Below are 12,465 nucleotides of genomic sequence, written 5' to 3'. Positions count from 1 at the left end.
AATGAGATCATACAAAGGAAAGGAATTTCCTTAAACACAGAAACTCAACTGATTAAAGATTTGTTAACTGAATTGCAGACCCTAAGAGATTCATGGGAAACCATTCTTAACGAAGCAAAACACGTCGCCGGTGCAGTTGGCATTATACCAGAATTCTCTCTCAAAAGAAAATCTAGTGTTGAAAATACGCCCGAGCAACTTCAGCAACAAGCTTCACAGGACTTCAAATCTTCTGTGGTCTTTCCTGTTTTGGATTTCATCATGACTGATTTGAAAACCAGATTTGCAAGCTGTGAAGAAATTTGTAACCTGTTTGCTCCAGTGTTAGGTTTCATGGATCTAGACAACGAGGAACTGAAACTTAAAACTGCCAATCTCGTTGCATATTACCCTTCAGACTTTGCTGATCCAGAAGCCCTATTTGAAGAAACTCTTCATATGAAGAATGTATTTGTAACAGTGTTCCAGTCAGAAAAGGACCCATTGAAGCTTCTAAACTCAATATATGAGAAAAACCTCCAGCCCATTTTCTTGAACCTGTGCACAGCTATACGACTTTTCTGTACAATCCCAGTGACAGTTTCAACGGCTGAAAGGTCTTTTAGTAGGTTGTCTAATTCACTTAAAACTTGGCAACGAAGCACAACTGGCCAAACTCGTCTGAACCATCTGGCAATGTTGGCAATTGAGAATGAATTGGCCAAAACTGTTGACTTTTCTGATGTTATAAATGATTTTAGTGAAAAGAAAGCTAGGAAATCTATGATTAAATAGACTATCAAACATCAAAGTAAGCGTTTTCTTGTCAGTGTATTAAACACTTAAAAAACATTTTAATTGTTTAGCTCCTAACTTTCTTATAATCTCATTCTTAGTATTTTGTCAACTTCAATTTTATTCTTGGTCAGTAAGAGAAATCAATCTCAAAATGGAAATGTACTGTACTTTCAGTAAAATATAAATGATTTACTTTATGTTTGCAACAATTTTGTCAATAAAGTTTGGTTTTTAGATTAAAATAATAGCCTTAATTATTCCTTAATATCAATAATCATCAGTTTAAATAAAATTTGTAAACTAAAAAATTACCATGTAAATTGTTGAAACATAGCATAGCACGCGAACATAGGGGGGCCCGAGCCTGATCCTGGTTACAGGGCCCGCAATGGAATGTGGGGGCCATGGACGAACATTTTAATTCACATGTTTTTGCAAAATAATTTTGCAGTATTTAGAATTATTTTTTGTCATTTCTTTTTAATCAAATTAATAGTATAAATCTTCTTCTCTCATAAACTATCCAAAGTATTAACGTAAGTTCACCATTTTCTGACTTATAGCGTTGCAAAAAAAATTAATTTGGGATAAACAAATTAAATAACTTTTAAACTATTTGACCAATTGCTTTGAAATTTAAAATATAATTTAAGCGCCACAAGTCTCAGCAATTCGTTTAATAAGAACGTTTGACGTTAATTTTTACGTAAGTTATGAATATTTATATAAACCAAAAATTTATGATTTATTTTGCAATTTTCTAAGCAAACAATAAGGATAGACATATTCAGCGAACGCCAAATTGAAGTTTTTTATACGGTATATAAGTTTCTTACTCTCAAATTTGTTTAAAATATTTAACTTTTTGGTTATAGACGAAAAATGCGAAAATTTACGGTTTTTTGATCTTCATTTGTTTATAACTATGTATATCATCAAAATCGGCTGCAGGAAACATATAGGTTATTATTATAGATGTCCATACTACTCAAAAAATTTGGTTTCGGTCTGGAGGGGGTTGTGTCACCAACACAATATTTTTTCCTTATTTCTCTGAACTAATTATATGGTATACAGCCAACTAGAGGTAAACTTTTTCCTTGTGGATTTTTTACAATCTAATTATTTTTTGCGTTGTAAATATTTGTAAATATTGTTTCGCTTAAACAATTAAATAATAAATTTTAAAAATAATCGGCGAAAGTTGCATTAGTAATCCGCTAGTAGTGATACCATCGAAGCTCAGAGCGTATTAAAAAAGACTAGATACCATCTTGGGATTCATCAATTTTTTAGTGGAACATTTTTTAAATAAACAATCAACACGTCAAACTTAGTTTTTGCTCATAACTTAAAAACTTGTTTATTTAGAGATTTGACGTCCACAGGCAACTTTTTCAGGAAAAAAGGTACATCGAATGAGATACGCTAAATGAAAATCGGTTAATAAACAAAAAAGTTATTGCAAAACGGACGACAAAATCGCTGTTTTTGAATATTTTTAATAACAATTTAATTATTTACTAAAATATGTTTAAATATACCTAGACTTGAGGGTATTATGGTGTTTGAATGGTGTGTGAAATTTTTTTATACTGGAACGGCCTCACAACATGGACTAAGAGAATGCTACAAATATGTTTTCTGATGGTCTCCGATAGTTATTTATGAAACAGTTCGTGAAGTATACTTTTTTGTGAACGCACGCGATGTTTAGAGCACGAGCGACAGCGAAGCGAGTGCTATACATCGCGTAAGTTCGCAAAAAGTACTTCACGCACAGTTTCATACAATGGCAGTGCCAAAAAAATTTAATCTGGAGCGCCATTATAAGCAAGTTCATAGCGATTTCACCAAAAATTATCCTGTCGGATCACGCCTACGAACCGAATTCATCGCCAAGAAAGAAAAATCTTTAGCCGGGCAACAATCTTTGTTCCAAAAAAGAAGTAATGAAATGGCAACAATGGTGAATACTTCATATGAACTATCGCTGTTATTAGCACGCAAAAAAAGCCATATTCCGATGGAGAAGAGGTAATTAAAAATAGTTTACTAATATTCGCTCAAAATGTCGGTGATTCAAGCATAAAACATATGGTGGACCAAATCGCTTTGTCCAGAATCGCCGAATTGATGATATGGGCCAGGATGTTGAAACACAAATTATCGGCGGACTACGAGAATGCAAATATTTTTCACTGGCTTTGGATGAAAGCTGTGACATCACAGGTAATGCGCAGTTGAGCATATTTGTACGCTTCGTGACAGATAGTTTCGATGTTGTGGAGGAGCTATTATATTTGCGCCAACTGGTCTCCACAACAGGACAGGATGTCTTGGATCAAGTGAAAAATGTTTTTGAAGGTAGCAAAGTGGAGTGGTCGAAATTGGAGTCGGTTTGTACAGATAGAGCGTCTTCCATGGTTGGTCGAATCAAAGGATTTGCAACGCTACTTGAAAGCTTTTTAGGAAGAAATGTTTTCAAATTCCATTGTATAATCCACCAAGAAGCGTTATGTGCCAAGGACCTCGATCTATCCTCGGTGATTGAGCCTGTATCGCGGTGTATCATTAAAATACATGCTCGAGCTAGTAATCGACGACGATTCCGAGAACTTTTTCAGGAAGAAACGGAGGAGGCAGGTGAATTACTCCTTTATTGCAGTGTTCGATGGTTGTCCAAAGGGAATGCACTGGCAAGATTTTGAAATTTGAAAGAGTGTGTTTTGGAGGAGAATGAGGAATTGCGAAAAGAGCGCTCTCTGTTGAAAAATGAAGACTGGCTATGGGATTTAGCTTTCCTTGCGGACATAATGGGACATTTGAACATATTAAATTTAAGATTACAAGGAAAAGATTGTATTTTTCCAACCTTAGTTAGCCACGTAAGCTCGTTCAAGAACAAAGTATCACTTTTTTATTCAGATTTTAATGAAAAAAACTCACTCATTTTAAATTCATGAAGGAATTAGCCATCAAATTAAATAATCTAAAAGGGAAGTTCCCTAGGTTGGCTGTATACCATATAGTTAAAAAACTCTAACAAGAAGTAAAACCACTTCTATGTAAATTGGTATATTTATTAAAACTTAAAAAATCCCAATGGATTGAATAAAATATGTCCAATTCAGAACGTTTTCAGATCTATCGGTCCATCATCAGTGAATCTACAATAAAATAAGTAATCCCACTATTAGAATTGAAAGATGGTTGAAATTTTTAAAAAGCTAAAAAAGTGTGGTTAGATTACTTACGTGCATACTTGCTAAATAGCCCCAGAACCAAACAATAATTGAATTTAAAATTCAATCTACATTATTTAAAAATAATATTAAACAGGCTAAACGCCGATGTTAAAGGATATCGCCTATGGGAACATGGTGAAACCCTACCAAAACCTCAATCAACCATCTTAGGCCAACTTTGACTATAAAGTGTCACAAGTGTGTAAGGAACTGTTTGAAGTGACATTGACAGTAGAGAAAAAGGTAGTCGATTTTCAAAGTTAATTAACCAAAAGATCATGACCCACAACAAATGATAAAAATTTTAATATCTGAAAATGTCTAACATTTTAAATCTATTGGTTTTTGAAAAGAAATTGTGATATACAAAATGAATTTAGAATATAAGATTATTTATATTGACTGTATACTATAACATTAGATTGATCAAATTGATAGAAAGAAAGTTAAGCTGCTGTCAATAATGATAAAAAGGTAAAAAATAAAAATAGATGAAGGTGAGAGAAGAGAAAGAATAAGTATTAGTTGGAATGTTATTGTACAAATGAATAAATTGGTAGGCAATTTAATCTAGTCTATATTGTATTGGTGGTTGTATATGTAAAAGGAAAATATTGTTATTTAAAAATAAATGCAAATTTTTGTAAATAATGGATTTGAGTTAGGATACAGTCAAATAATTAAAAGTGTGTAATATGTGAATGAAAAGGATTGTAGTTATTATGAGATGTTTTATTTTTTAATTTTATTTCAAAAGTTTTGAGAGAATTCTTGTGACAAAGTGAGGGTATGTGAAGTTAGAGATAAAGAAAAGTATGATTATAGCTGTTAGGTCCAGTTGATACAAGAATGAAATTAAAATGAAAATAATATTGAAAGTGTACTGAATAAAATAAAACCAAAGTAAGAAAAAGAATATTGATATAATTTAACCCTGCTGTCCTGTTCGGGTCTATTTGACCCAAAAAATAATTTATTTCTTATTTTACAAATTATTACGCGGCGTAACGATTTGGTGTTTCGTGACTTTATTACCTAATATGAAGTCTTTCAATTGCATGTGAGATAAACATTCAACTTCCTGATTTTTTTGATAAAAATGAAATTGTTACCTAGGGTACGTTCGGGTCAATGTGACCCGCGTATTTAAACCGTTAAAAATTACCTGTGTATGTGTGTTTAGTTGGCAGTATTCTATATTAGCAGCACCTGTGTGTTTGTCAGCCGGATACGTGTGTAAATAAACACAGGTTTCTGCAAGCTAAAACTTGTAATATAAACTGTAGTAGTATAGCTGGACGATGTTGCAAACCAAATTATAAATATGACCAACATGGAAGGACAGCATGTATTTGGAACCAACTGGAAAGACATGAATAAAGTTGGTTTCCAAGCATACATTGGTCTTTTATTTTTAGCTCGAGTTTATAAGTCGCATGGTGAATCAACTAAAAGTTTATGGAATGAAGAAACGGGTCGTACTATATTTCGATCAACAATGTCGCTTGATATATTTACAAAAAGTTTGCAAGTAATACGTTTTGATAACAAAACTACTAGACAGGATAGAAGACGTTTTAATAAACTTGCGGCAATACGTGAAATTTATGAAACATGGGTAGAAAATGTAAAAAGAAATTTTAACCCTGATGAAAATGTTACCGTCGATAAGCAACTAAATGCCTTTAGAGGCCGCTCTCCCTTCAAGTGGTACATTCCAGCAAGCCAGCGAAATATGGCACAAAACTTTGGGGTTTATGTAATTATGAACAGTAAAACTTCTTATGCTCTAAAATTGCAGATCTATACAGAAATGCGTGTGATGTGTGACTTGAGTAGTGATTTGGAATGCCACAATATTACGTGTATAATAACTTTTTTACATCGTAAAATTTAGGACAATTTCTCCTAAAACAAAATATGTAGATACAATGCCGGGGATAATAAGTAAAATAAACCGGAGCTTTCAGCAAAAATCGCGAATAAAGAAGTTCATAGCTCGACTTTTTTGCTTCATGAAAGATTTGGCAATATTTCCAAAAATAATAAAAATGTTGTTCTTATGAGTACTTTGCATCATGAATCGATGCATCATGCATCACTTTCATCAAATGAAAAAGCCCCAAATTATTTTAGATTACAATTCCAATAAGAGAGCACTGGATACTCTAGATTATCTTGTTGGCAAGTATACATGTGAGAAGAGATAAATCGCTGGCCAATGATTGTTTTTTATAATCTACTGGACATTTCTGCCTACAACGCGTTCGTGTTATGGGCATCAATAAATATCCAATGGAATACCAATCAATTGGGAAACGGCGAATTTTTCTTGATGAATTGGGAAAAAACTAATGAATCCAGTCATCATTTCCAGAAAAAATATACCAATAATTAAAGGCTCTTACGAACTGGTAAAAAGGACACGAGCAGGAACAAGTAGACAAGATGGAAATGCTAGTGAACCGTCTATTAAATCTAACTCCGCCTGCTAAACGAACACGCTGTGAACTTGCCGTAAAAACGATAACAAGACTAATTATTATGTTGTATTATATCACAAACATATTTGTAAAATCCATTCTTTTTATTACTGTCCCAGTTGTAAACTGAATTAAATTTTTGTAGATATTTGTTACTAGGATTTTTTGAAAGAAAAAATGCCTTTTGTTTTTTTTTAATAAGGTTTAATTTACATTAACAACATAATTTTTGTTTAATTAACCATAATTTCTTGTTAATAAAGTTTTATTTATCACCATTAGCTTATTTTATTTCGATTAAGGAGCGTAAACCATAGTTGGGTCATATTGACCCGAACAGTACATTTGTGTAGTTGACTCGAACGGGACAGCAGGGTTAATTGTAATGATAATGGATCTGAATGTGAGAACTGAAATTAAGTGATGGGATGTTAGTTGTAGAGGTAAAAAATTTACTTGGAAAAGGTCAAATACAAAAAGTAGAGGGCTGTGGTGTAAGGTATAAAGACAAGAATTTTAAGGGAAAGAGAGGGATAAAGAAAAGATGAGGTGTGGAATTAAACTGAACGAAGTAATGAAATGAAAAAAGAAGTGAAAAGATAGTAGGGTGAATTAATGAGGTGATGGTTAATAGGGTTCAGTAGTTAATAATGTTAGTCGGGTAAAGGAGTTTGGAAGCAGTGAAGGAAAGAGGAAATTTTGAAAAAGAAGGGAGAGTAAGTTAAAAGAGAAAGAATAGGATAAAAAGAGGAAGTTGAAAAAATAGGAATTATGAGAATAATTGGCGGTGAATGGGGACAAAATGGGGGCGGTGAATGGGGGGGGGGGTTATTCAAAATCTTTCCATTTCACTCACACAAAAAACTTCAATAAGAAACTCTTGCATCCAAACTATCAACAAATTCAAAACGAAACTTCTTTCCAACAATAACTCTTCTCTTACCAACATCAGTTCCCCTTCTACTTCTACACAAACTTCTTCATCTCTCTCTTTTCCCAATTTCTCATAAAATAAGTCTAAATCCCTTCTCTCCACACTCAAATCTATCAAAAATAAGATCCAAAACCACCACCTCATCTTCAGCAAAGCAGATAAGGGTAACTGCCTTGTTATTTTAGACCAACAATTATACATTGACAAAGTCACCTCTTTCCTAGACAACAATAACTTTACTCTTCTTCCCGTTGATCCCTCTAAATCTTTTGTTTCGATGATGAAAACCAACTTAAAACAATTTACTGATTTCTTTTCTGAATTTGAAGCACCATATACTAAAATTCCATCAAATCCACTCACCCCCAGGTTATACGGTTTACCAAAGATACACAAAGTTGACATTCCTATTCGTCCCGTTGTCAGCTTCATTAACACTCCAGTTTCTATTTTATCTAAATTCATTCTTAACACCATTAAAAACTTTATCAACTTTACCCCACAGTTTACTGTTTTGAATTCTCGCCAATTAGTTGAAAAACTTCAACTTGTCAATCTTAATCCAAATATTGTTATGCTTTCTTTTGATGTTAGCAATTTATTTACTTCAGTACCAAAAAATGAATCGATTAGTCTGGTTAATTCACTCCTCTTAAATAATTCTGTCACTTCCACCACCACTTCGTCTATTATAAACATTCTCAAAATTTGTCTATCTCAAGATTACTTTGTTTTTAATAACAACTTTTATCAACAACCTGACGGTTTAGCAATGGGTAGTTGCTTATCCCCTTTCTTAGCTGATGTTTTTATGGATCACTTAGAATCCAACTATATCATAAAAAATCCAGAGATCTTACACTGGTTCCGTTATGTTGATGACATTTTAGTCCTCATTTCGGGTAACTCTGATTCAGCTCACAACTTACTTCACAAAATTAATCAAATCCATCCTAATATCACCTTTACCATGGAACTAGAATCTTCTAACTCCATTAACTTTCTGGATTTATCTATTACCAGACTACATGACCACTTCAACTTTGGTATCTACCGTAAACCAACACAGACAGATCATGTTATCCATTCTACTTCTAATCACCCTTTATCATATAAACTCTCTGCTTTTCGCAGTTTTATACATAGATTAAACTCTATTCCTTTATCCGTAACTGAATTCAACAAAGAGTTGAATATTATCAAACAGATTGCAGTCAACAATGGTTATGACCCAGACATCATCAGTAAACTTCAACAAAAAAGAGAACTCAAGTTACTACAACAATCCGCTTTCTCTACATCATCAACAACTACTCCCATCTATGCCTCCTTACCATTCAATAACTCCAAATTATCTGAAAGAGTCAAACATATCATTTCCAATTCTTGTGACAACATAAAAATATCTTTCAAAGTTAATAACACTCTCAGCAAAAGTTTAACTAATACCAAAGATCCTATCCATTATATGAACCGGAGTGGGGTATACAGACTCTCTTGTTCAGATTGTGATGCCACCTACATCGGCAGAACTTACAGATCCCTTTCTACCCGATCTGCAGAACACAGCAAGAGAGATACCACTTCTGCCTTTTCACACCATTTAAAAGTCAATAAACATGAACTTAAGATTCCTGAAGGTGTCCAGTTGATACACAATATTCAACAAAACAATACACTCCGTTTAGACTTATACGAAGATTTGGAGATTGTCAAGGACCTGAAGAAGAGTCCCAACTGTGTCAATAGACAAACATCCCTTAACCGCAACTTTGTCCCCATTCACCGCCAATTATTCTCATAATTCCTATTTTTTCAACTTCCTCTTTTTATCCTATTCTTTCTCTTTTAACTTACTCTCCCTTCTTTTTCAAAATTTCCTCTTTTCTTCACTGCTTCCAAACTCCTTTACCCGACTAACATTATTAACTACTGAACCCTATTAACCATCACCTCATTAATTCACCCTACTATCTTTTCACTTCTTTTTTCATTTCATTACTTCGTTCAGTTTAATTCCACACCTCATCTTTTCTTTATCCCTCTCTTTCCCTTAAAATTCTTGTCTTTATACCTTACACCACAGCCCTCTACTTTTTGTATTTGACCTTTTCCAAGTAAATTTTTTACCTCTACAACTAACATCCCATCACTTAATTTCAGTTCTCACATTCAGATCCATTATCATTACAATTAAATTATATCAATATTCTTTTTCTTACTTTGGTTTTATTTTATTCAGTACACTTTCAATATTATTTTCATTTTAATTTCATTCTTGTATCAACTGGACCTAACAGCTATAATCATACTTTTCTTTATCTCTAACTTCACATACCCTCACTTTGTCACAAGAATTCTCTCAAAACTTTTGAAATAAAATTAAAAAATAAAACATCTCATAATAACTACAATCCTCTTCATTCACATATTACACACTTTTAATTATTTGACTGTATCCTAACTCAAATCCATTATTTACAAAAATTTGCATTTATTTTTAAATAACAATATTTTCCTTTTACATATACAACCACCAATACAATATAGACTAGATTAAATTGCCTACCAATTTATTCATTTGTACAATAACATTCCAACTAATACTTATTCTTTCTCTTCTCTCACCTTCATCTATTTTTATTTTTTACCTTTTTATCATTATTGACAGCAGCTTAACTTTCTTTCTATCAATTTGATCAATCTAATGTTATAGTATACAGTCAATATAAATAATCTTATATTCTAAATTAATTTTGTATATCACAATTTCTTTTCAAAAACCAATAGATTTAAAATGTTAGACATTTTCAGATATTAAAATTTTTATCATTTGTTGTGGGTCATGACCTTTTGGTTAATTAACTTTGAAAATCGACTACCTTTTTCTCTACTGTCAATGTCACTTCAAACAGTTCCTTACACACTTGTGACACTTTATAGTCAAAGTTGGCCTAAGATGGTTGATTGAGGTTTTGGTAGGGTTTCACCATGTTCCCATAGGCGATATCTTTTAACATCGGCGTTTAGCTTGTTTAATATTATTTTTAAATAATGTAAATTGAATTTTAAATTCAACCATTGTTTGGTTCTGGGGCTATTTAGCAAGTATGCACGTAAGTAATCTAACCACACTTTTTTAGCTTTTTAAAAATTTCAACCATCTTTCAATTCTAATAGTGGGATTACTTATTTTATTGTAGATTCACTGATGATGGACCGATAGGTCTGAAAACGTTCTGAATTGGACATATTTTATTCAATCCATTGGGATTTTTTAAGTTTTAATAAATATACCAATTTACATAGAAGTGGTTTTACTTCTTGTTAGAGTTTTTTAAATTAAATAATGTTCCACATTACGATCAGTTTAAAAATTTAATGCCAAGTCTTCACAGCTCATTTATTACGAGATTTCAGGATTTCCAGGAGGAAAATAAAAATATTCAACTTTTCACAAATCCTTTTTCCATTTCACTTAAAGACGTTGAAAATTATCCGCCGGAATTCCAAATGGAAATAATAGATTCGCAAAGTAATATTTTGTTGAAAAATAAACATAACGAGCTTGTTTCTAAGTACAAGTAATTCAAATTATATTGAATTTTAGAAATACGTTTCCACAGCTGATTTTCCATATCTTCACAATTTTGCTTTGCGGTATTGTTGTCGTTTTGGTTCGACGTATGTTTATGAAGAAATGTTTTCAATTATGAATGTTATTAAATCACAATATCGTTTAAAATTAACCAATAATCATTTGAAAAATCTAATTTTGTTAGCTGTAACAAAAATTGACCCCAACATTCAAGATTTAATTAAGAAAATTCAGATTCACAAGCCACATTAACCACATCAACCATAAACATGTACTGTACTACTAGTAATAAATTAATAAACAATCTCGAGTAGTTGATAATTATATTTTTTACTATTTAAAATAAAACAAAGGTCGTAGAAAAAGTATAGTATTCTACTCGCATGTAATGGCTGTTACTCACTCTGATGAATTACGACACTCGCTTTCGCTCGTGTCGCAAACTTCATCATCGTAATAGCCATCATTACATGCTCGTGGAATAATATACTATTGTAGCTACATATATTTTTTGTTATTTCATACAAATTCCACCTACCTATTGAATTTTTTGTTAGAAAATTTTTGGTGGCACGACTAACTTTTCATAAACAGATAGTGGCACACTGTTAAGAAAGTTTGGCCACTCCTATAATATGACATAGAGTAGGTAAAATGATTTTTATTGATGCGTAAATATAAGTTATACATACTACAATAACCTGTGTTATCACTTATGTTTAAAAATATGTATTCACTCCAAGCAAATAAAAAATCCGAAATTTATTTATAACGTCTAGAGATGGAAAATTCATCTAGAAAACATTACATTTACTAATTATTAAATAAACATACACTTTATATGTACAGTCGGAAAAATGAAAGAATACCCATGAACGATCACATCAATCACTGATTTTGCATTTGCTGTCTTTTTCTATAACAAACGTTTGTTATTTATAGAAAAAGACACAAATACAAAATAAGTGATTGATGTGATCGTTCATGTGTATTCTTTCATTTTTCCGACTGTATTTGATATTTACAGTTGCACTTGTTGCTCTTACATTGGATGGCAATGGATACGGCCCTGAAAAGGCCGCCCTTAAAATATCTGCCAATGGTGTCTATACAAAAAAAAATCAATTTATCAAATTGTGATATATATTGGAGAAATCCTTGATATCGGTCCTATTATTAACACAATTTTGGTCTTTCTTTATTTGAATCTATTAATATTCCTGCACACTATTACCATGCAGTACGACGTTACCTGGATGAGGAATATCGTGGTAGATTGATTGAACGACAAGGTTCGATATAATCATCAGCTTGGTCAGCGGACCTCATACAATAAGATTTTTTTTCTATGAGGGTTCTTGAAATCTAGGGTTTACGTTACAGTATCTGACAGGATTCTCATTTTGAGACAACGAATTGTTAAAA

General features: G+C 32.2%; 1 protein-coding gene across 1 annotated transcript in view; it reads left to right on the top strand.

Annotated features, from left to right (window-relative positions):
- LOC126890766 (zinc finger MYM-type protein 5-like) overlaps nucleotides 1-12,180 on the top strand; it is a 42,913-nt gene extending 30,733 nt beyond the window's left edge. The window contains exon 3 of the mRNA XM_050659951.1: nucleotides 12,068-12,180. Within this exon, the coding sequence (XP_050515908.1) occupies nucleotides 12,068-12,180 (113 nt within the window). The remainder of the gene's footprint in view (nucleotides 1-12,067) is intronic.
- The last annotated feature ends 285 nt before the right edge of the window (nucleotides 12,181-12,465 follow it).

Source organism: Diabrotica virgifera, chromosome 1 (genome assembly GCF_917563875.1).
Source record: "Diabrotica virgifera virgifera chromosome 1, PGI_DIABVI_V3a".
Taxonomy (NCBI): Eukaryota; Metazoa; Arthropoda; class Insecta; order Coleoptera; family Chrysomelidae; genus Diabrotica; species Diabrotica virgifera.
The sequence above is the reverse complement of the archived record's forward strand: the minus strand, read 5'-3'. Positions and strand labels throughout refer to the sequence as shown.